This window comes from Peromyscus maniculatus, chromosome 3 (assembly GCF_049852395.1).
Source record: "Peromyscus maniculatus bairdii isolate BWxNUB_F1_BW_parent chromosome 3, HU_Pman_BW_mat_3.1, whole genome shotgun sequence".
Classification (NCBI taxonomy): domain Eukaryota; kingdom Metazoa; phylum Chordata; class Mammalia; order Rodentia; family Cricetidae; genus Peromyscus; species Peromyscus maniculatus.
This window is the reverse complement of record NC_134854.1, coordinates 165,995,536-166,022,161: the sequence shown is the minus strand read 5'-3', so window position 1 is coordinate 166,022,161 and position 26,626 is coordinate 165,995,536. Positions and strand designations below refer to the sequence as shown.

At 43.7% G+C, this 26,626-nt stretch overlaps 1 protein-coding gene across 10 annotated transcripts in view; it reads left to right on the top strand.

Moving 5' to 3' along the window:
* Lmntd1 (lamin tail domain containing 1) overlaps nt 1–26,626 on the top strand; it is a 220,304-nt gene that overhangs the window by 37,085 nt on the left and 156,593 nt on the right. The window contains exon 3 of one of the 10 annotated variants that reach the window (XM_076568303.1): nt 26,231–26,388. The exons of 8 other annotated variants lie outside the window; for them this stretch is intronic. In XM_076568303.1, coding sequence (XP_076424418.1) covers nt 26,378–26,388 — 11 coding nt within the window. In that variant the 5' untranslated portion in view covers nt 26,231–26,377. Of the gene's footprint in view, nt 1–26,230; nt 26,389–26,626 lie in introns of those variants that run through there. One more of the 10 variants, XM_076568302.1, reaches the window with a different exon arrangement.

Here is a 26,626-nt window from a genome sequence, read left to right as displayed (position 1 = left end):
CAGTCACACATGTTGACAAGCATGACATCTTATGTGCTGGGAAGAAGCACATTTCAGTTTGTGTAGTTGGATTTCCTGTAATTTTGAACAATGAGCCATTCTAGGTTTGAAGTACAGGATGGAGCTGAGGAAGGACAAACGGAAAAACAGTCTTTCTTACAGATTTGAGAACTCTTACTTCCATAGCCTCCATTTTCTGAGAAATGGAAAGGCAGTCCTGGTCTATCTCATCTCTCGAGGTGGCCAGTTTTCCTTTCACTACTTTGAAATTGTAAGATGCTTGATTGCCAACCAAGCTGTGAAGAGAAAAGCTTTTCTTTTTGTCAGAAGAAATGAGATGCTAGGAAAAAGGTTCAAAATTAGCATTTTCCTCTAGCCCCTTGATACATAGCTCTTATTTATGAGATGCATGTTTTTGTGATAACTAAGTGACTTGAAAGCTCAGACAGTGAAGAGAACAATGGCAGCCAGCTCGAGAGAGTGCCAGCCACTTATCTGTGCCTTAGGCTGGCAGGTCGCTTTCCTCCACTGCTTGTCATGACTGTTAAGTGCTATTGAATCTGCAGAGATGCCTGGGAAAACAGTGCTGCCCATTTTTAAAATGGTTGTTATTATCACCAGTTCAAACAGAAGTCTGCTGGAAGACTAGCTCCCCTTTACAATGCTGGGATGCTTTGCTGCTGTGTGCCTGTACCCCTTATAGTGACACTTTTGGGGGATACCTTTCCTGCTGTGTGCCTGTACCCCTTGCAGTGACACTTTTGGGGGATACCTTTGCTGCTCTGTGCCTGTACCCCTTACAGTGACACTTTTGGGGGATGCCTTTCCTGCTGTGTGCCTGTACCCCTTATAGTGACACTTTTGGGGGGTGCCTTTCCTGCTGTGTGCCTGTACCCCTTGCAGTGACACTTTTGGGGGATGTCTTTCCTGCTGTGTGCCTGTACCCCTTACAGTGACACTTTTGGGGGATGCCTTTCCTGCTGTGTGCCTGTACCCCTTACAGTGACACTTTTGGGGGATGCCTTTTCTGCTGTGTGCCTGTACCCCTTGCAGTGACACTTTTGGGGGATGCCTTTTCTGCTGTGTGCCTGTACCCCTTGTAGTGACACTTTTGGGGGATGCCTTTTCTGCTGTGTGCCTACACCACTTACAGTGACACCTTTCGGGGGGTGCCTTTTCTGCTGTGTGCCTGTACCCCTTGCAGTGACACTAGTTTTTTGCAACAATGTTGGACAACCTTTAATACACAGCAGGAGAAAGTGCACAGCTCTTGATTCCAAACACTCTTGGATAGGAGGATATGATTTCTGAGTTAGAGCACACACAGGTTCTTTTGCAGTCCATCATGACAGTGGCATCCATCTGTCATTGACAGTTTTATGAGCTGAAGATCATGGGGAAATATATTTTTGCTATGTATTACTAGGCTCAGGGACAAGTATATACTAGTTTAGAAGGAATATTTGTCTTGTTTACTGAAATACAATGGTATACCTGGTACTTTAGATATATCAATCTAAGCACACCCATCATAGAGACAAGACTGAATCAAAGGAACCCTGTTGGTTTACAGTGCATAGATGTCTCAGACATCATACTCGTAGAACATTCACTCTGTTGTTGACATAGTATTGATGAAGTGCTTTGTACAAGATGCTGCAGCCCTGTGTAGATTATTCATTCCACAGTGTTTGCTCATTTCCTACCTAATAAAATGATGTTTATCATCCTATGTCATTAGGTAATTGCAAATGAAAACATTAAGGGATAACTGCCTAAAAATTACCTAAAACCCATAGCAAGTGTGTATTCACTTGGAACTGGAAGAGTAGGGTTCTCACTCATTGCTGGTGGGAATGGAAAAAGTATCACAGATGCTATCTAAGAGAGCCTGCAGTTCCTTAACAAAGCTAAAGACATTCTTATGAGATCATTAGCTCCTTGCCATCTACTTAAATGTTAAAAGTGTTTATAAAAGCATGACCAATATTGCCTATACTCAGTGAGCACTCACTTCTTCCTCAGTAGATGAGTGGATGGATGTGATACACAACACTGTGGAATTTTTTTTTCAAGTTAGCAAGGCATGAGTGTATGTGGAGGAAGATAAAGGATACTTTGCTAAATGGAAGAAGCTGATCTTAAAAGGCTACACACTGTCTGATTCCAGCTGGATCACATGTTTAAAAGGCAGAGCTACAGAGATCAGTGAGAAAGGGTCAGGTGTTGGCAGGAATGTGGGGAGAGGGAAGGGCTCTTTAGATGGTCAAGTTTATATGGTGGCCATATTGTCTGTTTACAATTTTTGTAGTGCTGGGCTTTTGAAACCTAGGATTTCACACGTGCTTGGCCAGCACTCTGCTGCTGGACTCCAGCCCCATCACTTACCACACGTTTTAATGGTTCATGAGAAGAGAGTTCAAAATACTTCTATAGCAATGAGGGCTGGTGACGTGGCTCAGCCAGTAAAGGTCTGAGTTTGGTCTTTAGACCCCCACCTGGTACAAGGAAAGAATCAATGCCCACAAGTTATCCTCTGATCTCCTCATGTGCCCTAGAACACACACACCCATACCAATGCCCTCCAATTCCATATATAAATATAAAAATAATTTTTAAAAATTTCCTACTGTAATAACATTTACTGTTAAATCACTACAGTTTCTTGTGCTAACATTTTCTAAATTGAAATTTCCTATAGAATTGTCTTAGAAGAAACTTATCAAATTAAAGCAATTCTGAATACTATTCCTTTTTGGAAATTAACCTACAAAAGGTTCTCAGAAGTCCTATCAAAAAGAAATTGATTAGGTATATTAATAACTATTTCAACTATTAAACCATGGAACCCACTTTTTGACAAAGAATTGTTTCAATTTGTAAGATGTTAGTTCTGAGGGACATGCTTAGAAAACGCTGAATTTACTTGTAGCTTTCTTTGTGCGTGCACACATGTGTGAGTGTGCATGTGCATTATACGCCTGTATGTACATATGTATATAAGTGTGCCCACTCAAGGTTACAGGCATGGACCTCCATGCCCAGAGTTTACAGGTGTGCAGGGGTCAAACTCAGATCCTCCTGCTTGCCAGCCTTACCATCCATCTCCTCTGCCTCCTAATAGTGTTTATAGCTACCAAGTTACTGGAAGGTGGTTGTCTCTTTCTTTTTCTTTTGTTTTGGTCCAAATTTTATCATTCTGCTTAAAAGATTTCTGCTAACATATTTCCTATTATTTTGTCTGGCTAATTCCTTCGCTTGTGCCACATCTGGGAAAGTGTTAATCCATCATTGTTTTTAAGAGATGCTCACCGAGTGACAGCTCTTAGGTGGTGTATTGATTCTTTCAGCGTTTTAAGGTGTCACTCCACTACCTTTAGCTCGAATCACTCCAATGGGAAATCCATTGTCAGTGTTGTGCTTATTCATCTATAGGGTACATCCACAGTCCCAGATAATTCTTATGACTTTTCTCTATCTTTGGTCTTGTATTGTGATGTGTCTTGGTATAGTTTTCTTCTCATTGGTTCTGGTAGGAGTTTGTTATGATCAAATCTTTATGTTTACAGTTTTTACCAAATTGGGAAACCTCTGGATATGATTTCTTCCATTCTTTCCCTTGTTTTCCCCAGTTCTGCTGAGACCTCATCCCTCTTAGCCATGACAACTTGAAACTGTCCCTTGTTTGGCAATGCTTTTCTTTGTTCCTGGGGTCTAATTCTGACAGTTTCTATCGTTTTATAGTTTTATCTTGGCTTCACAGATCTTTTCTTCTGAGACGTGTAAGCCATTCTTAATTTCATCCAGTATACGTTCATTATGCCAGTGTTATAGCTTCTGTCTCTAAGTATGCAATTATTGCCTGCATTTTAGCATTGGCATCTCTTTGTAATCTATTGGTCTTTCAGTTAGCTTTATGAATGATTATAATAACTGACTTACGCTGTTATCTACTGTCTCTTGCACCCTGTATTTCCTGGATAATTTTGATTCTGATTTTCTTCTCATTGTACATTTTATTTGCCTCTTCCATGACATAATCTATGCTGTTTTCCTGGTTCCTAGATACTGTGCATTTGACTGTCAGATGTGGGCGATTTTTGTGTTTCTGTGACGATTCTTGAGGTTTTTTTTTTTTTCTGGGACACATTGCTCTTGGATTGTAAATAAGCACTAGAGCCATGTTTAAACTGTGGTTAGTTATTTTCCATGTGACTGAGGCAAAGCACTCCTCAGGGTACTGACTGCTATTTCAGAAATAGTGAAGCTTCCACTGGGGCAGTGGTTGAGCACTGTGCTGCCCTCTGTGAGCTGTGGACAATGTTCTGTACTTTCTACAGGACTGTTACCAGGTCTTAGAAAGTTCCCCCCAAATCAGCCAACTGAAGTCTTGAAAGGACTTCTTCCATTGTCCAGAGCTCCACCTATGCATCACACCCTTCTCTGCTGTGTCTTAAGCTCGACACCTCGGCTTTCCCAGTGCTCCAGGTCTGTCTCTTTCTGAAGCTGACTGCCACACTGGGCAACAGGAAGTGTTAGGGTTGGTACCTGGCTGGTGCTTTGGATGGCTGGTCCCCAGCTTCTGGTCCTATTTGAAGAGCTGGGTCTGGCTAGGCCGCTACAGGCAGGCCTCTGTCCCTGATCCTAGCACAGAGGACACAGAGGTGTCACCTGGCCCACGGTGCTGTGAAGAGCTGTGCTCACACTCCCACCACTGAAGGAGCAGCTCTTGCCACATTACAGTCCCTGCTGTGATGGACTGAAGTCCGTGTCACCTTCTCCAAGGCAGACACGGGTTGGACTTTCTGCAGTGATTGGTGAGTGAGACCGAGCCATGGTGCTGTCCGCTATCAGAGGTCTTTCTGCTTCACCTCAGTCTCTTGGAAGCACCTTTAATCCCCCAGAAGTGGGTTGTTCCCTGCTCTCATGCTGTGAATCATTGCAAATGAGACAAAACCGGAAACCACTGCCTCTTACTGTTCACTGGAATAAGAAAGTTTTGTCAGCCGGGCGTTGGTGGCGCACGCCTTTAATCCCAGCACTCGGGAGGCAGAGCCAGGCGGATCTCTGTGAGTTCGAGGCCAGCCTGGGCTACCAAGTGAGCTCCAGGAAAGGCGCAAAGCTACACAGAGAAACCCTGTCTCGAAAAACCAAAAAAAAAAAAAAAAAAAAAAAAAAAAGAAAGTTTTGTCCTTATCCAAAGATGAGAAACACAAGATGAGTCGTTGATGACTTTTGTTTCTGTTAAACAAGTTCTAGCAACTTCCTTCTGTATGAACAAAGTCTGTTGGAGTATTTCAATTAAGGGACAAAAGCATCGTCTGGTTTTTCAGTTAAACACCAATGGTCACATTCTCTTATACCTGAGTGCATCTACATCTGTCGGTTAAAAAGATGACCCTAGGGAAGAAAACTGTCGAATACAGAATTTAGGTCAGGTGCAAAGGGAAGTGTTCTACATTCACGAAGAAGGTTGAGGGTCCTGTCGAGGGCCAGTTGTCTCACATGGACAGCTCAGATTTAGAAATGCTCTTCAGTCAGTACATGTGCACTGCGTGCACACTGTAGAATCTGAGGTGTGAACAAGCTCTGTGGAGGGACCATAGCAGCATCCAGAGAGCACAAGATTAAATGTTTCATCTTTAAAAATCACAAACCATTCAGGGAGCTGTGTGTGGCTTCCAAGGGATGTTCCTGCTTATTCAGATGAGGGATTTCTGATTGGACCTGTTTCCTCTCGTTCTGATCAGAGACCTCTGATTGGATCTGTCTGCAGTGTTAGGCATGGAGCAGTCACGTCTTATTTGCCAGCAAGGCAGTAATTAGCAATAATCAGAATCTCTCTGAAGATGGCTCTCAAAGCATCCACAAAAATACAGTATAACTGCTTTTAAGTAAATAAATTATTAAATGTCATTTTTTAAGTGAGATTGATGTTTTGATTATATGAAATTGAGCATTTCAGAGTGAATGGTATTTGTTTTGTTTCTGAACTTGAAGTAACCAAGATTCTTCTTTTTTAAAATGACTTAAAAATGACCACAAAGTCATGGAGCCTCTTCAGCCCTCAGCCAGGGCAGGAGAAAATGGCGCACAGGTAACTTACAGGGAACAAAAGGAGTAGAGGAAGAAAAGACCAGGTGAAAGAAAGTAGCTCTGTATTTATAAAATGGTTTTGTAAAAGCAGCCTTGGATAGGAACTCTTATCAACAATACGTTATGTGAATCACTAATGGAGACACAAATTGGAATTATTTGAACACTGTTGCTTTAAAGGAAAGTAAGAAGTAAAATTGAGAATTGATGGAAAAACATTAAAAAAATTATTCTCTTAAAGTAGTTTTGAATTGTATAGACATCCCACCATAGCAGCTTGGAACAATCCAAGTTCTGATGGAAGCCCCAAACTTTTCAATTATATATAATAATACAGGAGCCTCCTTAGATGTAAGAAATGGGAACTGGGAATAAAGATGGCCTGAAAGTTAAGAATACTTGTAAAGCATCCATGTTCAGTTCCCAGCACCCATTTTGGGCAGCACATACAATACCTATAGCATCAACTCCAGGGCATCTAATGCCCCCTTCTGGGCTCCAAGGGTACCTACACTCATATACACATGCATATATACGTAATTAAAAGTAAATAAAGATTTAAAAAGAAGTGATAAATCTCTGTTCATTGACCTTTTAGTAAAATGACTAACAAGCAGAGAAAGAAATGTATTCACTAATAAAAATGGAAAATGGTGGCACATGCCTTTAATCCCAGCACTCGGGAAGCTGAGGCAGGTGGATCTCTGTGAGTTTGAGGCCAATGTGATCTACAAAGAGAGTACCAGGTCAGCCAGAGCTGTTACAAAGAAATCTTGTCTTGAAAAATTTAAAAAAATTAAATGATAGATTCTGGTGATATTGCTTATCAGGTGTTAAGCCAGCAGCTATCCCTAAGTTAGCAGCAGATGACAGTGTCCTGGGCGATCAATCTCTAGGTATTTCTCAGAGGGAAAGCTTAGACTTGCTGCTTTCCAGCACGTGGAGTTGAAGGCATTGGGATCAGAAAAGCAAAGTTATCCATTGACCATGGCAAATGGTTTCACACTGTTACTCCCTAATGTTTCCAGGCCTCGGGCTTAGGTGAGACTCCAGTAGAGCCGTAGAAGGGACTTTCTGATCTCTCTCCCTCCCTCCCTCCCTTTCCCCTTTATCCCACTCTGTTTCCCTACGATCACTAACACCACCTAATAAAACATTTACATTGACCTATTTTTCATTGCTATGCCATTTTCTGTCACTGTGACAAGTATCTGGACTAAACCAACTTAGAAAAAGGGAAGGTTTGTTTGGACTCAGTCTCTGGTCGCCTGTCCCAGGGCTGCCAGCTTGTGGTAGCAAATGCTTTGTGGAGGGAGAAATCATGGTCAATCTCATGGTGGTCGGGAAGCAAAGAGAGAGGGAGAGCGGGCATCACATTTTCTGATGAAGGGTCTCCTATCTCCCAATAGCTCCAGAGACTGGGGACCAAGCCTAACACACAAGCCTTTGTGGGGTGGCGGTGGGGGGGGGGAGGGGGCATTCAAGACCCACACTACACATTCATGTGAGTAGGGACTTTACTACATTCAATCCTTTATTTTCAGGAATTAGAACAACAGTGCGTAGCAGATGGTCTGTCAGCCAGTCCATCAATACTGACAGACTTGTTTGTACAGTGCCTGCTATGGAGCAAGGACTCAGAGAGACAGTGGAAAGCAAATCAGTTCTAGGTGCTGGTGCCTCCTTACCTGGAGTTTGTGGGCATCAGGACATAGCTTAAGAGGCTCCATATTCTCAACCCCCCCCACCACCCTTTGAACCCCTCACAGTGCCTTTCACAGGGTCACAGCCCTTGAGGCTGTTTTGAGTCTTTGAACTTGAAAGGTGCCTTTGATGTTCACTGGACTATGTGAAAGCCAGCACACAGGGAACCCCACATCTACTGGCTAACTGTACTGTTCTGTGTCCTATGGTGATATTTTATTTGTACTGAAATGTGATTTTATGTGTATGTTAATAAATAAAGTTGCCTGGGGGTCAGAGCTAATAGCAAGCCATAGCAGAGCTGGGTGTTGGTGGCACACACCTTTAATCCCAGCTCTTGGGAGGCAGAGCTAGGTGGATCTCTGTGTGTTCAAGGATACAGCCAGCATGGAGACACACACCTTTAATCTCAATACCAACCATAGAAGACCTGGAGGTCTGTACAGATGGGCAATGACTAGGAGGTCATGTGGTATAGCTAGAGTTTTCCTGCCTTGCCCACAGTCAGGACAAATCTTTGTCACCCGCCAGTCCCACAGCCGCTCAGACCCAACCAAGTAAACACAGAGACTTATATTGCTTACAAACTGTATGGCTGTGGCAGGCTTCTTGCTAACTGTTCTTATAGCTTAAATTAATCCATTTCCATAAATCTATACCTTGCCACGTGGCTGGTGGCTTACTGGTGTCTTCACATGCTGCTGGTCATGGCGGCAGCTGGCAGTGTCTCTGCCTCAGCCTTCCGCTTCCCACAATTCTCCTCTCTCCTTATCCCACCTACTTCCTGCCTGGCCACTGGCCAATCAGTGTTTTATTTATTGTCCAGTCAGAGCAATTTGACATACAGACCATCCCACAGCAATGTGGTTGGGTTTACAACCAATGAGAACGCAGAACAGAAAGTCTTTATAAAGACAAACACACAGGAAGTAGGTCTCTTTAGGAGAGGTAGGACAACAGTGACAGTGAAGGATAAGGTTTTTAGCTCTTAGCTATTTCTCTGACCTCTTGGCTTTCATCTCTGTATTGGCTCTGTGTTTCTTATTGAATAAGACGGTTACATCTACAGTGTCCCCTCGAGTTGGAGAGGACATAAAGCAGGAGGCAGTGTGTGTCACACATGCTGGCTTCCCCTTCACAGCACTCGGTCCTGCCTCACTGAACTGGATCGGGTTGGGTGTGGACAGTTCCTAAGCGCTCTCTTAGAGGCAGAGCTCTTCTTCCCCCAGTACTGCGCTTCTTTCCCAGCAAACACAGAGTACAAGTTACTCCTTTTTGCAGACAAGCAAACCTCAGGCCACTGAAAACAAGGTGGAATCCTAGCTGTCACTGTAGAAGGTTGGTGCTGTGTGGTGCAGAGCAGTGCATCCTGGGGAAGAGCATCCACTGGAGCCAGAAGAACATGTGTTTAAATCTGGTCTCACCCGCTCACCAGCCCCGTGACTTTGGGCACTGACCCTGAAGTTCAGACTCTATTGCAGAATAAATGAGAGAGTGATAAAGAGCAGTATTCGTTTCCTGGGAAGGCTGTAAGCACCCAGTAAGGAAATGGCTCGTGTAGATGCCGACCGACACTTGCCATTTAACCTTAGTGTCAGACCTCAGCCCTCTGCGTCAGACATGCAAAGTGCAGCACTGAGCGCCCTTGGCTCCCGGCCTCCTTGGGCGGCATCGCCACTCAGCCCGCACTGAATTCACACTGCTCCTGTCCGTTCACCTGCAGCCACTCCCAGCTCGTAGATATTTGCACATCTGTGTAACAGCATTCATGTCAGTTAACGGATCAGTAACATGCAGGGATTTATGTGCTGTGACACCTTCAAGCAACTGACCATTTCTTACAAGTTTCTGCCTCTCCTAACCCATGTTTCCGTATTTCAGATTCCACAAGATGCCCTTCTTGGTTCCTAGAGCTGTGATGACAGAAACTGTTAAGTACTAACACACACACACACACACACACACACACACATCAAAAGAGAACCTGGTGTGTGTGTGTGTGTGTGTGTGTGTAACAGCAATTAAAGAAAAGGAGGTTATAAATTTGAGAGAGCAAGGGAGGGTGTACATGGGAAGGGAAGTCTTGGAAGGGAGAAAGGGATGAGGAGAAATGATGTAATTATAATTTCAAAAAATGAGAAAACTTATTAAAAAGAACCTGAGATCCAAATATGCCACATTTGAAATTTCATCATTACCAGCTCAAAAGACCAAGCTGCTGTTTTATTTCTTTATTTGAAGTGACCAGTGTCCCAGAGAGCAAAAAATAACAATCCAGGATTGTAACCACCTCCACTCCAGGATGGAGTTCATTTATTTTTTAACATGATTTTTTGTTTTAAAAATAAGTCATCAGAGAGTAAGTGTCACAGCAGTCACAGCCTGCGTGGCATCTCACTGCCTGAGTGGAACTGAAATACATTCCAGGGTAGAGGTGTAAGGAGAACTGTGTCCTTGACTCTCTGACCTTGAGGGATCAGCAGTTTAAGAATGACAGAATAAAGTACCCAGGAGCCACGTGGGAGAAAGAAAATAAGCAAAAGGTTGAGATGGACAAGAAGAAACAAGTGGAATTTACCTTCCTGAGCAGTCAGTTTGGACAATAAGGGATGACTCGTGTGCTGAAGTATGAACCTGTCTGTCACAAGGTGCCCTCGATTCTGAGCAGCAGGAGCTAACAACCTGGGAAACAGGAAAATTGGTCAGCACATTGGGTGCTACCAGAGTGGAAAAAGCATTCTTTGTAAATGCCATTTTGATTATTTATATGGGGGTGGGGTGGATAAAAAGAGGAATAAGGTTTTTGTAAGGTCTCTGGTGGTTCCATCCCCTAAATCACATGGTAATTCTATGATGTTTCATGGGGTCGATGGTGATGCAGTTGGTTGATAAGTTGGTGAATTTAGGAGTTAGAAGACTTAGATGTAAGTTCTTGTGTGCCATGACCTTGGAAAAGCATTGACCCCTGCAGAGTTTCCATCTTAGGAAGCCGTGAGCCAGGATCAGTCCTGGGATCTCACCACCTAGAAGAGTGAGGCTGGGAGATTTCTGCCAGCTAGAGATCAGTCTGGGCTCCATAGTGAGTTTTAGGTTAGCCTGGTCTACAGTTGAGACCTTACCCCCCACTCCCCACCCAACAAAAACCCACAGATGAATAAGATCGTGAAGCTATGCCCCCTCTGAGTTACTGGAGCTTAGATGAAGTAATTTGTGTGAGAACATTGATGGGGCATGAAGAGGCCACTCTCAGGAACCAGTTTTGAATTCTCACCCCATTTCTACTCCGTCAGAGAATGCTGGGACAGATCCCAGTTTATGCTGTGTGAACCTGCTTACCCACCCCGTAGCTGGGGGCAAAGTACTCACCTTAGAAGTGAGGCAAGAATATTGTCCTCACACCCCTCAGAAATCCCCCCTCCAGCAAAAATAATCAATCCTAGAGTTCTAAAGATGGCAGACTCTTTACATTTTAAAAATGAAATACTTGGGGATGGCTGGCTGGCTCAGAGTTAAGAGTTCTTGCGCTATTCCAGAGGACCAGAGTTCAGTTCCCAGCATGTCAGGTGGCTCACACCACCTGTCACTCCAGCTCTGGGGATCTGATGCCTTCCTCTGGCTTTGCAAGCACCAGCTAACAGGTGACACAGACAGACACAAAAATAGATCATTAAAACAAATACTTAACGAAAAGAACATTTTACACTTTTTAATATTAAGGGGAAAAGTTGAGGAGAGTATGTTCAAACTACATGTCTGAAAATTTCAAATAGTTAATAAAAATATTTTTAAAAAGTAATAATAAAAATTGACATCTGTGTATTTTTTAGGAAGTTAAGATATAAATTGTATTCCAGATGCCTTTGAGATCCTGGGGACCTCAACCCTGCCCCACCTCAGCTATTGTCCCCTAAAGTAAGCATAGTCCTGAACTTGGGGTGTCTTTTTCATTACATATGCAAACATGCTCAGAGATATATTTTAGTTTTGGGGATGTTTATGTTAATGGATTTGTAATTGTTTGGATATTTGTGAGGTTCTTCCATATTATTTAGATCAGTTAGCTATTCTTCTCTACCTAGGCTGTTTGATCACGTGACTGTGCCTGGTTCCATTCATTCTGCCATGTGCTCCTGGTTGGGTTCCATTGTTCTCCATGTTCCCATGCATGTTTTCTGTTCTTGTTTTCTATCCCCAGGGGTCAAATTCTGATTTGTGTCAGAAAGAGGGAGAGGCGGGGAGAGATTTTTGCCACTACTAAACACAGTAAATTGTTTCTGAGACTGGCACCAGCTTGCACACTCCCAGGCAGGGCTAGCTCTCCAAGTGTCCTCTGCTGGCAAGTCTTGCTAAGATGGGCTCCATCCCATGCACTGTTTTCAGCACCAGTCAGGAGGGCACTGCTATCTGGTTTTGGTTGTAAGGTATGTTACTCTGTTGAGTCATGAGGTTGAGCATATTTTCATAATCATTGCCCGCCACTGATTTAGCATTCAATGTTTTGAAACTTGACTTTGTACTTAGTATGACTGACTCAATATGAAGCTATCCCAGTTGTTGTCTTGGAGTACCTGAAGTGTTTTTATGAAGGAGTTTATAACATTTTGCTAGTGACCCATCTGATATTACTTTAAAATGTTGTATTCAGTTATCTACAGCATCAGAGCAATCACTGTCAACCCGATAATAAACTTCCAGGTCAAGATTCTGGGCACAAAGAGGTCTATGACTATTTCAGAGAAAAAGATAGATGGCTACATGTACTTCGTGTGTAGTGGTGCACGTGTGTGCATGCGTGGAGAGGTCAGAGGTTGATGCTGGCGTCTTCTTCCACCCCTCTTTACCATCTGTATTGAGGCAGAATTTGTCTCCCTTGACCCCAGAGCTGCTACTTGGCTAATATGGCCAGCCAACTTGCCCTGGGATCCCGTCTCTGCCTGCCATGTGCAGGACAGGTGGGTACCCATGTGCACCCAGTAATTGCACAGGCTCTGGGGATCTGAACTCGGATCCTTGTGCTTACGTGCCAAACTTTGACCCACTGAGCCATCTCATTAGCCTCAGGACTTACATTTTTTCTTCAGATTTCTAAATGAAGAACTCGGAATCATCACTTCAAAAATATTTAAGACCACCGGTGTGACTAGTAGTGTGCCTCCTGACTAGTTTTGTGGATTATCTTCCTGGGTGAAGTTGAAAGATGCCACTGAAATTTTTACCTGCTGAAATTAGGAGAGGAATGAAGTCAATTTCTCCTACTTCGGAATGAACCTAAATTATTCTAGTTCAGAATGAATTGACTTAGAACTTCTAATGATTTTTCATTAAGCCCACAAATAAAAGAGAATTGCACTGTTTGATATAACTATAACTTTTTTCTCTTTCTGAACAGTCTGTTCCAAATTTGATTAAATTGGGTTGAGTAAGGAGGGAGGGTCAAGAATTGGGGTAGGCTAAAATGACTGTAGCATGATGTTGCCACTTGACAGAAACGTGGAGAGAGTCTCCCGGCTTGGATTTGGATTGAGGAGAATGTCTGCCTGTCCAAGAAGGGCATTGGCAATAAAGGCTGCGGTCAGATGGGGTGTTGCCCAAGTAAATACTTGTAGTGAAGATACGTAGGGGCAGTGTCCTTACTGTTGAGGACAGGGGCTACAGACTGGGTGACCATTACTAGAAGGAATCTATCTACACTGCAGGATTGTGTTGGGGATTACCTGTTTGAACTCAAGGTCTTCAATTTATAAAGTAAGATATAGCAATAAATAAGCATATGCATTCACAAGACTTGCTGTGTATCAAGGGTTCTATTTTGGAAAACAGCTTTCCACTGAAAGGGACCAGAGGGTCTTAGAAACACGTCTTATCCCAGGTTTAAGGCAGGAAGAGTACATAGTGACTCTGGGACGTGGTTTTGTGCCAGGAAGACGTGTTTTTAAAGCTTGATGGCTATATATGCCAAGAGTACAGAAGGGCCAGGTTGGAGAAGCTTCCAGGGCCCAAATCTGGGACAGTTTTGAACATCTAGATGAGTAATCACAGACATGGGTGAAAGCCCATACTGCTATAAGTAAATGATTATTTAATGAGGATCTTTACATAGTCTTGGCATAACTTCTCAAATACTCATTGGAAGGGAGGAGAAGGGGCTTCGCAGTGGGAGGCCCGGGAGGGAGACGCCCCAGTCAAGTGACTGCAGCAGCAGACGCAGGACAGCGGAAGAGGTCATGGGCTGCAGTGAGAACCCGGCAGCACTCCAGGGATGCTCTTGCTGAGGATCTGTGTATGGAAGTTCCCAGGGACCCCAGGGTTTAGCTACGTCCAGTGAGGGATATCTGAGGGGGGAAAAAAATCCATGTACACTATGTTCTTATGTCTGCTAACTTTATTCCTCTAAGTCAAAATTCTATCCATTCAGCTATAGCTCCACCAGGCATTCAAGGCAGGAATAACTCTAGACATAACCAGCTCTTTATCCGTCTACTTTATTTCTTTGGGATGAAGTCCTGCTTCTATAGCTTCAGTTCCGTTCAGTTCCCCAGCTCATAGTCCTGCTAACGACTAAACTCCTATGCTTCCAGCTTCATCTTCGTCCTCTGTGTCCTCTTTCTCCATCTCTGCTACTCTCTACTCCTGGCACTCAGAAAACTCTACCCGAGATCCTCTTACCCTCTACAGAACCTCTGTCCTCCTCTCTTCTCTCTGGCCATGCCGTTCTGTCTCTTTCTACAGAAAATGCCTGCCCTTTCTATCCCTGGGCACGCTGTTCTCTGCCTCCTCAGGAATAATGTTTTACTTCCCACCTTGATATGTAAAAACCTGTTTTGTTCTCAGTCAATTGCTCTGGAGAACCACTAGGCCTCCTCAAGCCTAGGGGTTGGTCTGAGCTTCATTAGCACAAGAAACACAGCTATTGGACTACCTCCCTCCAGCTTGTTTCCTAAGCTCAGCAGGGGAGTTAGTAACTTAGTATTTCAGCAGGTCTGGGGAGCTGAATGGTTTACCAATTGGCCTGGGCACACAAGGATTTCATAGCAGAAGACAGCTGAAATATTAAAGGCTGGATATCACCAAATATTAATAATAAACGGCTTGCCTCTTGACAGACCCGACAGACCCTTGCTCTGGTCATTGATAACTTTAATACACAGCTGAATCTCTATGATATATTCTTGCTGCCCACAAGATCTGTGGACAATCACAGTGGCTCTGGAGCCCAACTGAGGCCTCTGAAACTCCTCATTCCCTCCTGTCCACACAAGTGTCAGAGAGACTGAGGCCATTCTAGGTGACATCACCACTCAGTGTACCTTGTGATTCTGGACTGGACCTGTATTGTCATCTCTAAAGGAACAGAATATGGATAAATAGAGAGATAGGTAGGGAACAAAATATGTATATATACATATATATGCAGAATATACAAAAGTATATATACATATTCTGTTCCTTTAGGGAATATATATGTGTTTAATATATGTATGTATAGTGTGTGTGTGTGTGTGTATGTATGTATGTGTGTGTAAAGAAGATTTATTAGAGTGGCTTGCAGGCTGTGGTCCAAGTAGTCCATGGATGTCTCCCAGTTGGAAGGCCAAGGAACCAGTGGTTGTACAGTCCTTAAGGTTAAGAGTCCCAGAGGATTCCTGGAGATTTGCTAGTCTTCTGTAAATTTTGGAATCCCAAAGAAGTAGGTTTTAACACCAGCATGTTAAAGGAATGTCTCAGCTATAGGATGATGAACCTGTCAGTGAGAGTGACGGAAAGCAGGCTTTAAATGAACAATTCCTTCTTCCATGGCTCATGGCCCAGACTTAGGTGGGTCTTCCTACCTCAAATCATTCACTCAAGAAAACTCCTCACAGGTGTGCCCAGCTGCTTGGGCTTTAGATGGTTTCAGATGTGGTCAAGTTGCCATTCAAGATTAGCTGTCAAGGGATCTGTCTGTGGAAAGCACAGTTAGGACAATTTGAAGAATCCCAGTGATGTCTCAGAATGAGTTTTGCAATATTGTACAGTATGAACTTCCTGGCTGGCATGGTTTATCCTGCTCTTATAGAAGAACATGTCCTTACTTGGGGAAACAGACAAGAAAATATTTGGGAGTGAGCAGATCTCATGTCAACAACAAGCTGTCAGACTGGATGAAGAAAATTTTTAGATCTTTAAAAAATTTCCTTCTAACCAGGCAGTGGTGGTACATGCCTTTATCCCAGCTCTCGGGAGGTAGAGACAGGTGGATCTCTGTGTTTCCAGGCCAGCCAGAATGAGTTCTAAGACAGCCAGAAACTACACAGAGAAACCCTGTCTCAAAAAAAAAAAAAAATCCTTCTAAGTTTTCTGTGGCTTAAAAATAACCAATAAAGGCTATCTATGCAAAGAGATGTAAACCGAAGTTCCCTGAGAAAAATACATCTGTATTGAAGAAGCTGCAGACTGACTGATGAGAACTTCATGATTGTGCAGAGTGCAAATTATGAGCCAAAACTATCATGGGCTGTTTTATCATCAGTCTGTACATCTGACCCAGCGTCACTGCAACCATTAAGTGCATTTTGGAATGTATTAACTTAGTGGACCACTAGCTTCTGCCAGTCCAAAAGCTAAGAATGTTACCAGCATAGATTTCCTGCTTTGCTGCGCTGCCTGTCTGGTAAATGCTTCAATCTGTGACTTTTGTTCTGTTACTGCAAAAGTCCACACAACCACATCCATGGTGGACCGTGTCATTTTGGGTGAGGTGACAAGAGACCTGCAAGAATCAACTAAGGGAGAAGTGGTTTATTTCGGCTCATCGTCCAGAAGGATGCTGTCCATCATGGCGAGGACGGCATGTGGCAGGAATGCTGCTAACCAGCATGTGCATGGGCAGCCCTGAGCAGAGAGCGGGACCCAGAGCCAGGCTTTATAACTACAAGATCTCCCCACAGGGACCTACTTCCTCTAGCAAGGCTCCACTTCTAACGGCCCTACAACTCCCTGAAATAGCGCCACCAGCTGGCTACCAAGTGTTCAAACACAGGAGCCTGTGGGGACACTCCACATTCATGCCACCATAAATGTCCCCTTTGTGAAGTTTGTGGGTGTTGAAGACGACAGTGTTGAACAGCATGCACGGTGTCAGAGGCTCACTTCTCAGGAGTAGACCCTGCTTGCACTGCCAGAGCTTCGTTTGCTGTTTTATAACTACTTGGTCGGCTGCATCTTTTCTCTCCCCCAGCTTTGACTCTTTGGACATAAAAACTTGAGGTTATTACCAAGTGTTTCAGAATGTAGAGGATGGTATAATGATGAAAACAAGATCAGCATGACAGATGCATCTTTCATTTAATCACTTACTCAGCAAGGTTAAGATTTCTTGCATAAATGAGGAAATATATAATATATAATATTCAGTAATATATATATTTACCCATGTATGCGTGAATCACGCAGTGTTCATTTAGTAGAATTGTAATTTCAAGGTCTTAGTTCACAGGTTGATGAAAAAGACAGGAAACAGAATTGGTCAAAGGAAACGGATTTATTTATAGTTTTGGCTGGAACTGGAGAAAGGAAAAGTGCCTCAGTTTCTCTCTACTTTTTGAGGTAGAGAATGTGAAACAAGAGCCAGGAAACAGGCAGGTATAGATTTCATCAGGGCTAGGTTGACAGCTGAGCAGTCAAGAGTACTTGCTGCCCTTGCAGAGGACCAGGGTTTGGTTTCCAGAACCCACGTGGCTTACAATGTTCTTTAACTCCAGTTCCAGGGAAGCTGAAGCCTCTACTGGTCTTGGACAAAAGTAAATCAGGTGATATTTAAGACCCTTAAAATTCAAGAAAATTGGGTGTTGATATTAAATATAATAAATAATTAGATGTTTCCTTTACATGTGATATGGGTGTAAGGGTAGATGGTGGCACTGGTGGCTGGCCGCAGTGGCCGCAGTTTGGCTGGCAGTGGAAGAGATCAGAGGAATCATGAGCCATGGTACCTTTTAGAGCCTTATTAGGAGAAGGAGAAAGAGAGAGAGAGAGAGAGAGACAGAGACAGAGACAGAGACAGAGAGACAGAAAGACAGAAAGAGAAAGAGACAGAGAGACCTCTCGGAGGGAGAGTGCAGAACGAGAGTGTGGGAGTGCATGCCCGGCCTTTTAGGCTGGGACTCAGTCGCTTGCTGATGAAATAATAAGGTGCTGAGCTGCACATATATAGAATCCTTACAATGGGGATTGCTTATTTAATGATTAGGCATCTCCTTTACATGTTATAATAGGAATTAGTGAGATTTAGAATGCTATATTATGTTATTGGAAAACAGGAAAATTAAAGCAATGTTTATAAAATTGATTTACTTGTCTTTTCTTTTTCTTTTACACAAGGAAAATATGTTATCACTGTAGATAGGAGATTTAAACCAAAATGACTACAGTTATCAACTACAATAACAACTTCCTAAATAGGAAAAAAAAAAACTAGTGTTTTGTAGGCCAGATTTTCCTCGTTGGAGCTGCTAACAGCTTAGGAATGAAAATGTGTTCCATGTAGTGTTCAAAGAACTGTCTGGTCATCGCCATTATATTGTCACACGAGGAGGAGCAGGAAAAGGAAGAAATCATTTTGACCCCACGTCACCCACATGAACATCCAAGAGAGCACAGCTGCTGCTTCAGCTGACGGCTCTACGAGACGACATTCATGTTTCTGAAGCTTGAGTACAGAGCAGGAGCGTGTCCACAGTAAGGCTGTCAGCACGCTTGCCAGGAAGACCAGGCCTGGGTCCGCCTCTCAGTTGACACTTTGGGTAGAGATCATAGATCATAGATGGTAGATTTCTTGCCTAACCCATTTGTGGAAATAATGAGCTATATAATGATCACAGTAAGAGGTGGGAAAATAAAGTAACCCCTTTTCTGTCTTTCTTTTTCAAAATCAACGTAAGTGGCCTGTGGCCTCCTCTACATGGGGAGGCATATTTAGTCCAGATGCTCATTTGTGAAGCATTTAACATAAAAGTCAAAGCAAAATTACTTGTAGTAATTGTTCATGAGAGCAGATTTTAGTGTGAAAAATGTGTGTGTGTATGTGTCATATTTGAGAATGTTGTTTTTCTGGGCAAATACAGAAGACAGATTGTTGACAGTAAATGTTTCATCTAGGGTGAGAAAACTTTTGTTTTGGTTACATAATGTTTTTACAAGCCAGATGACTCTTCCTCCTCAGAATTAGTCCCCAGAAGCCTTTGCACATGGTGGAAGTGTAGCTGAATGTGACAGATCAGCCGTGTCTGTTAGTTCCAACAGACGAACAGGCCATTATTCTCTCATTAGGTAAAAGAAGAGGATGTCTGATGTTACCTCAGCTGTGTGCAGCTCTGGAGAGCTGGCTTGCCAGAAGCACGGGCTTTCTCCATTTCCCACAAAGCACTGCTTTTGGCCTTGAGCACTCTGGAAATGAGCCTGTGCAGGCCATGTGTGTATAGTTGAGGGTGGCATTTCACTGTTATTATGCTTCACAGGTGGTACAGGGCAAAAGCAGTGGCAGACAATGTTTTGGCTTGTCCAGCCCCGTGTCCCATTCTTGGATACAGCAGAAAGCACCACCCTTTCCGGGCAATTTTGTAATGCAAAAATTAGAAAGAGGATTCAGTAGACTAGAGGCAAAGGAGACGGATTATTGATGGACAGTCTAGAGTCCCGAGGAAGTGCTGTGTGCACAGAGCTGTAGGTGAGCCTCGACCCTTGCTGGGCGGACATGAAGAACGTCGACGTCATAAGGACAGAAACCAGCTGCAGGATGAAAGCAAACGCAGCTCAAGGGAAGGAGGTGGGCCTGGCTAGGGCTCAGCCTGTGAACAGGAGGAAGAGGCTCCCAGAGTGGTGTTAGTTACACACTCGCATCCTCTTCAAGGATGTTGAGATGTATGCATAAACTCTGGACGTCCTGTCTGGGTAGCTATGGGATGGGCACTTCCTTGGCATTTCATCTGCACAGTGGTTGTGATCTGTTACCCTGGGCATTGCTTCCTGTCTGTCTTTGCACTGGAGAATTCCACCAACAAGGGGTTTCTGTGAGCACGCTAATGTGTTTGAGCCTGTGTATCTATGGCACTCTGTTTCTTAAAATAAGATTTGTGATGCTCTGAAGATAAACAAGATGCTCAGGGATGGTGGAATGCCACATCTTAAAAGCCTGGAATTGAACCAAAAAATATATAAAATCAGGCTTTAAGAGGTTCATTTGCCAGCCTAAGCCTGGAGAAACCTTAGTAAGCTGTATAGACACACGTAGATAGACAAATTAGTTAACAAGGGGCTTAAATTTCCTTTTGGTTCAAAATATCAGCATTGGACAGTAGTCTTCACATTTACTGAGCTCATTCTGCTCTAAAGGTGTTTTTTATTGTTTGTTTTGGTTTTCACTTTATGACCATAATAAAGATAAATTTCCAGGCATCTCTCAGGAAGAGCCATTTCCATTTCTAGACATGCATCCTGGATTCTGTATGGTGGAGTCCATTTTCTAGTCTGTGAAGTCCTTACTCACATGCACTTTGTGTGGAAGGAACAGAGTTCTCCAGATGAAGCAGAATTGCCAAGAAGGGAGATTCTGTCTTGTAATAAAGCCCTTGACTAAAATCTTCTGCAAGGCTGTCCATTCCTCCTGGAAAGACCAGCCACATTGATCCCACACTCCTGCCAGTGCCTGTCATGGAGACTCAAGGTGGGGCCAGAGAAGCTCCTGGAGCACAGTTCAATGTGTCCTCCTCCAATTTGTTTTGTTGGTGCCTTCACCAAGGCGATATTGAGATGGAATTTTAGGAAGTGATTAAGTCACCAGGAAGAATCCTTCTAAAAGGATTAGCCACTCTGTGAAAGGGCTGTGGGAATCCATTGTCCTTCACTCCCCTTAAGCCAGGACCCGATATCTTGTCCCCTGAAGAGGAATGAGCAGCTTGCCATCTTGGGAGCAGAGGGCAAGTGCCTTGATCTGAGCCTCCAGCCTTCATGATGGCGCAGAAGCCGTCAAGCAGCATACTTCTGCTGTTTCGAAATGGACATCTCCAGGCAGAGTTAGCACAGAAGATGACACACCAGCCTCTGGAGCTCTTCTGGGTCCTGGTGCCGTGCTTTCCGTAGTGCCCATGTTAGACAGTCTGTTCATAGCTGGTTTTGTATTTGAACAGGCAATGCTATTAATCGTAGTAAGATATCTTACCTGAAAATGGTGATTGCAGATGAGTCCTCATTATTCTCTAGCTGTAACAAAGAGAAGTATAGAGATGGTTTTTCTTGATGTTTCTAAAGCATGTTTATCCAGATACTATTTTATAGATGGTTTGATAATGCCTTTTGAATATAAAAAAGTAATAGTTATTTTTTTCTGTCTGTGACCAACTACCTGATACAGAGAACTTGTGGGAGGCAGCACTGATTCTGACTCAGAGTTTCAGGGCTGCAATTCATCATGGTGGGGAAGGAACAGCAGAGTTCATGGCAGTGGGAGCACATGACTGGACTCCTGACATTCTAGCACACCAGAAAACCCAGGGAAGCAGAACTTTCCCTCTCTTTTCCCTTAGTCCATGGGATTGCACCACCCACACCCAGAGTAGATTTCCGCCTTCAGTTTAACCTCTGAGAAACGTCAGGGACACAGCTAGTCCGTGGGAAGTCCAGTCCAGTCACAGGGACAATGAAGACAAACCTCTGAAGGTAGAGACTTACACCAGCGGGGTTACTGGTGAAATCTCCCTGCTAAGCAAGCCCCCAGCTCTGAATTTAGTGACAGACACTTGCCACTGGCTCACACAGATGGAGGCCATCTACCTGTGCACACAAATCAGCCAGGCTGCTTACATCTGTGGTTCTGCTGACTCCAGGGCCTTTGAGTCCTCCCCTGGAGCCTCTGAACTGATTTATAGGAGAGGAAGAAGAGTGAGGAGTGCCATCTGCATGATGCCTGTGGGCCAGATCTGAAGGCAGTGCCCATGGCCTCTGCTCTTATCCCAATGGCCAGAGCCATCTGGCCATGATAAACTGGTAGAAACTGGAGGGTACAGTTGAACTTTGTGGCTAGAAGGAAATTGAGTTTGGCGAAAAGCTTACCAGCCTTTGGTACAGTGTCACTATGTCCCCTTCACTGATGGGAAGACAGTGATAAAGAGGCTGAATAACTCAGAAGTCATCCTGGCAACAAGTGGTAAGAAAGAATTTGAAGCCAGGAGTATGATACCAGAGCAAGACTTTCCACCATGACAAGAGACTCCTCCCAGATATTTCCCATGACTTCAAACAAAGGCAGGCTCATCTTCCTCATTCATAAAGTATGGCATACAGAAACTAATGCTCATTTAGGATGAATGTGTAACCCTTTGATGTCTGATCCTTCCTCAGCATCTTGGCATGTGTTCTAATTTCAGTGCATGTTCCAGGTTGAGCCTATTCATACTCTCCCACTTGAGTACCCTGTTCCCAACACCATTCACTTATGTGTGGAAGGAAATAGAACCAGGCTATGGACTAGGGCCACAGACTCAAATTCACAAGCAGTGTGGCTTGGCATGAAGATGCAACTCTGGAGCCACTATACTTGAATTAATAAAACCTGACCCCGGTGTAGTGGGTAGCCATTCCAACCTTGATCTGGTAGTTCCAACCCCCATTGAGGTTTTGGTAACTGTCATGCCTACAAGGCAGGGCCAAGAGAGGACTCTGGAGACCCGGGATCTGGATGCGCCCTCTCTCTTGGTGCCTGGACCCTGGACCTGGAGGTAGACCAAGCAGAGTTCCCCAGAGAACACCAAGGGACTGTGCTATGTATTCCCCAGACCCTGTAATCTACCTATCTCTTCATTTGTAAGTCACACCATTAAATAAACCTCCCTTTTAACTACGTGGAGTGGCCTTAATAATTTCACCAATATCTGGTGCCCAACGTGGGGCACGAACCCATGACCCTGAGATTAAGAGTCTCATGCTCTACTGACTGAGCTAGCTGGGCTTTTTTTTTTTAAACAACTGATTACTGAACCTTGGCAACTTAATCTCTTTGCCCTGTAGCCTGCTTGCTTATATAAATGCTGAAAATGGTAATTCCTACTGCATAGGGCTGTTAGGAACATTAGATTAATGTATACAGGTACGAAGAGTAGTGCTGGATATACCAGAAGCAATCAAAAGATACTGTTTTTATTCATTATTGTTTAATGACACTGTCTTTCTGCTGACACTGTGAACAGCAGCTTCATCTGCACAGTAGCCCATGTGGGTGGATTTTCCTCTTCCTTTCCCAATACTGTCAGCTATTGGTCAGTCCTGCTGGTTCCACCCACTCCTTGTCTCTTGACTGGATCCTTCTCGATCTTCTTTGCTCCTCTTGAGTTCAAACATTTCTTATATCTTACTTTAAGAAGACCTTTTGAATGTTTCTTGCCTTTTCCTGTGGCCCCTACAATCCCATCTCCACACAAAAGCCAGAATGATCTTTTCATTTCATGACTGAGCATACATTTTACTGAAGGTAAGTACACTCATTACTGATCAAAATCCTTACCTGGCAAGGTGCTTGTGTTTTGTACAAGACATTTAAGATGTGGACTCATAGCAAATTCCAAGTGAACAGTACAGTGTCTTTGACTCTATTGATCATGTTCATATCAGACCCACAAACTTCCACCTAAGAAGGCTTGTTAGTGATCACTCCATCTAAAGGGAGTAACTCTTACAGATGCTGTACTCAGCTGAGCTCACACAGTACCTGTCTTCTGTCTTACTTCACTTGGCACAATATCCTCATGTTTCATTCATCTTGTCCTAAATGGTGAATCGCTTCTTTTCCATGACTGAATCCTATTTCATTTTCTTTATTCATCCAGTCATCACAGAATACTTGTTCTTATATCTTGGCTGTTGTGAATAACACTGCAAAGCACATGAGGTCAGACACCTCATTTCCTTTACTGAAATTTATAGTCCAGTTTTCTAGAGATACTTCTGTGCTGCTTTTCATTATGACTGTAGCAGTTTATATACATTTTGAAAAATATAAATCAGATCACTGGAGTGATCACTAACAGGCATTTACTCGATTAAACTTCGTAACATCTTCAAGCCTCATTTAGCTAAACTCTCAAGCCCTTCCCTTAGTAGGTTCCTGTGTATCCAGGACAGTTATGACTTATTATTTTGCACTTATTATAAATAGCCCATGTTATACTTTCAAGTGTACTAGGAGATAACAAATTATATGCTCATTCTAGAGTGGTTGTATCGTAATTTAATTACAATTCAGAGCCTTTTACATGAAGTTTGAACCAATTTGGTTGTAAGTTGGTTCATATTTGGTCTGGTTGGCTTTGAGCTGTATTTAGAAATAGCCTGAGTGCCTTGTGTGGGGCAGTCTTTCAAACTCCATAGTAATGGCCTTTACTGGGCCCAGCGTTCTTCCAGGTGTGGTAGCCTGCCAGAGGTAGAGCCGAAGTACCAGCCCTGATGCTGTATCTGTCTCTTGTTTGCACATAGCCACCTCCGCACATAATCCTTCCAAGTGAGATCTTGCCTGAGTGCTGCTGTGTCTACCTCTAGTGCTATACAAGGGATGGCCCAGTGAATATTTGCTAAGCATGATGAATAGACCGTGTAATGTAATAGTTACAACCCCATTTGTATTCTGTAAAAGACAACTCCCATGTACCCACTTACTGGACAGACAAAACTCATATGACGGTGCCTAACTGTAATGCCAACTCTCACTTTGAAGCCAGCCTGGGCTGTATAATAGCAAGAACTTGTCTCAAAGCCAAACAAAACAAAATAAAGCAAAACACAAAAACACAAAAGAAAATAAATGAAAAGAATGACAGAACTAAGCCTGAAACCTGGTTTCCAGAGCTTCAGGGGGTCACACTGGGGCTAGCCCAAAGGTCTGGGTTGGGTGTATGCCTGAAGCCCCATGGCGAATCCTACATGAGATTCTGGGGCTGTTTCTTGGACTGTCTTCCTATAGGTTAGTCAGAATGTAGGCAGTTCTATACAATGGAGGGTGGAGGTGGGGTGGCAGGTGTAGATCAAAGCCGCGCCCCCAGGCTGCCCCACTGTCAGGGACGTGCACAGATAATATGGCTGTCTTCAATTATATGACTTGAACTAAGAAAGTATCTGCTTTATTCCTTGTCTCATCTTCTCTGGACTCCCACAGCCTTCAGTACAAATGTGTATCTTACATTATAGAACACTTGCCTAGTTATTCATCTCCTCTCTATAATGTGTCTCCCAAATAATGACACGGAGACTTATTATGAAAGCTTGGCCTTAGCTTAGGCTTGTTTTTGACTAGCTCTTATAACTTAAATTAACCTATTTCTACTAATCTGTGTTTTGTCACGTACCACCTATCATGCTTCTTCTGTGTTTTCTCATGTCTCCCACATGCCTAGATTTCTCCTCCTCTTTTTTTCTCTCCCCAGAATTCCTGTCTATACCTCCTGCCTAGCTATTGACTATTGAGCTTTTTGTTATACCAGTCACAGCACTACACCTTCACACTGTACAAATATCCCACAGTACCTTTCACTAAGTGTGAAGTCCCTTAGCGAACCCTGATGTTTGTCCCTAACAGATCAGAGCAGAGGTCAGCTGAGCCCGTCTGACCTGTTCCTTCCTGTGTTGCCGTTCCCCTCCCAATTGAAACAAACCCTCCCGAGGAAGGGGTGCAGCATGTGCCAGGCTCATAGAGCCACAAGGAACCCAGAAGCCTCACCCGCCCCACCCCCAAGTTATGTAACGGGAGGGGAGACTGCAGGGAACCCCAGGGAGGCCCTTCCGTGACTTGTCACTCTGATGTGTGGTCCTTTTGTGCCACGGCTGCCTTGACTCATGTGTGCTCTTGTACAAACCCATGAACTGATTGGTTCGGCAGCTGGACTGGACGGGATTGTTTCTTTGCCCTATCATTGCCCTCACCTTGGGCGTAAATAGAAATAGGCTCCCCAGGAAAAGTCGCCCAGCACCTGTTGTGGTTGTCAGAGAATGGGGAGCGAAGTACACTGGAGGACAATAGCTCTTGAGGATGCCTGGGCTGTGCTGCTCAGGCAGTCTGTGTGCACTGGACTTGTTTGGGAAGATAGTTCATTGTCTGAACATTACTAGAGGTGGGCCACATTCCAGCTAGTTTTAACTGGATTAATGCCATGTTTTCATTCCCCCTATCTCTTCCTGCACTGCTTGTTATTTATATATCTATTATGCAAATAGAGACATTCAGCTCGTGTATCTCAGCTACTCTGGCATCCTCCTGACCTATTGAAAGCAAATCTGTGGGTCTTGATTAGAGGAAGCCCCTCCACAGCTAGTCACTCATCTGCCTAGAATGTACTTAGAATATGCTTTGTCTCTTTTCTCTCTTTGTATCACTGATGTCTGAGTCACCATTGTTGGTTCTTTCCCTCTCCAGACATCTGTTATGAAGCAGTCCTTAATGAAAGCCCAAACCAAACGGACAGACAGTAATAGCTCCTTTGCCCTGAATTTCAGACCTGTGTATACAGAGGACAGAGTTCTGAGTTAGAAACACCACTGCAAAGTCAGCTGCTCATGTGTCATGAGCTGGAGGTAAGTTAGGATTCCTCAGTTCCCCTCACAATCAAAGAACATTAAAAGCAAGCAGGAGAAATTGAGCCACAGTGATCTGCACAGTAGCAATCCATCAGTCTTCACTCCATGAAAATTTACTCAGTAGCTATTCATGTTGAAGGAGAGAAGAAAAGAAAGCAGGAAGAAGGTGAGAGAAAGGGAGAGATGGGGGAAATGAGAGGGAGGGAGAGGAAGAAGAGGAAAGACATCCGTCAGA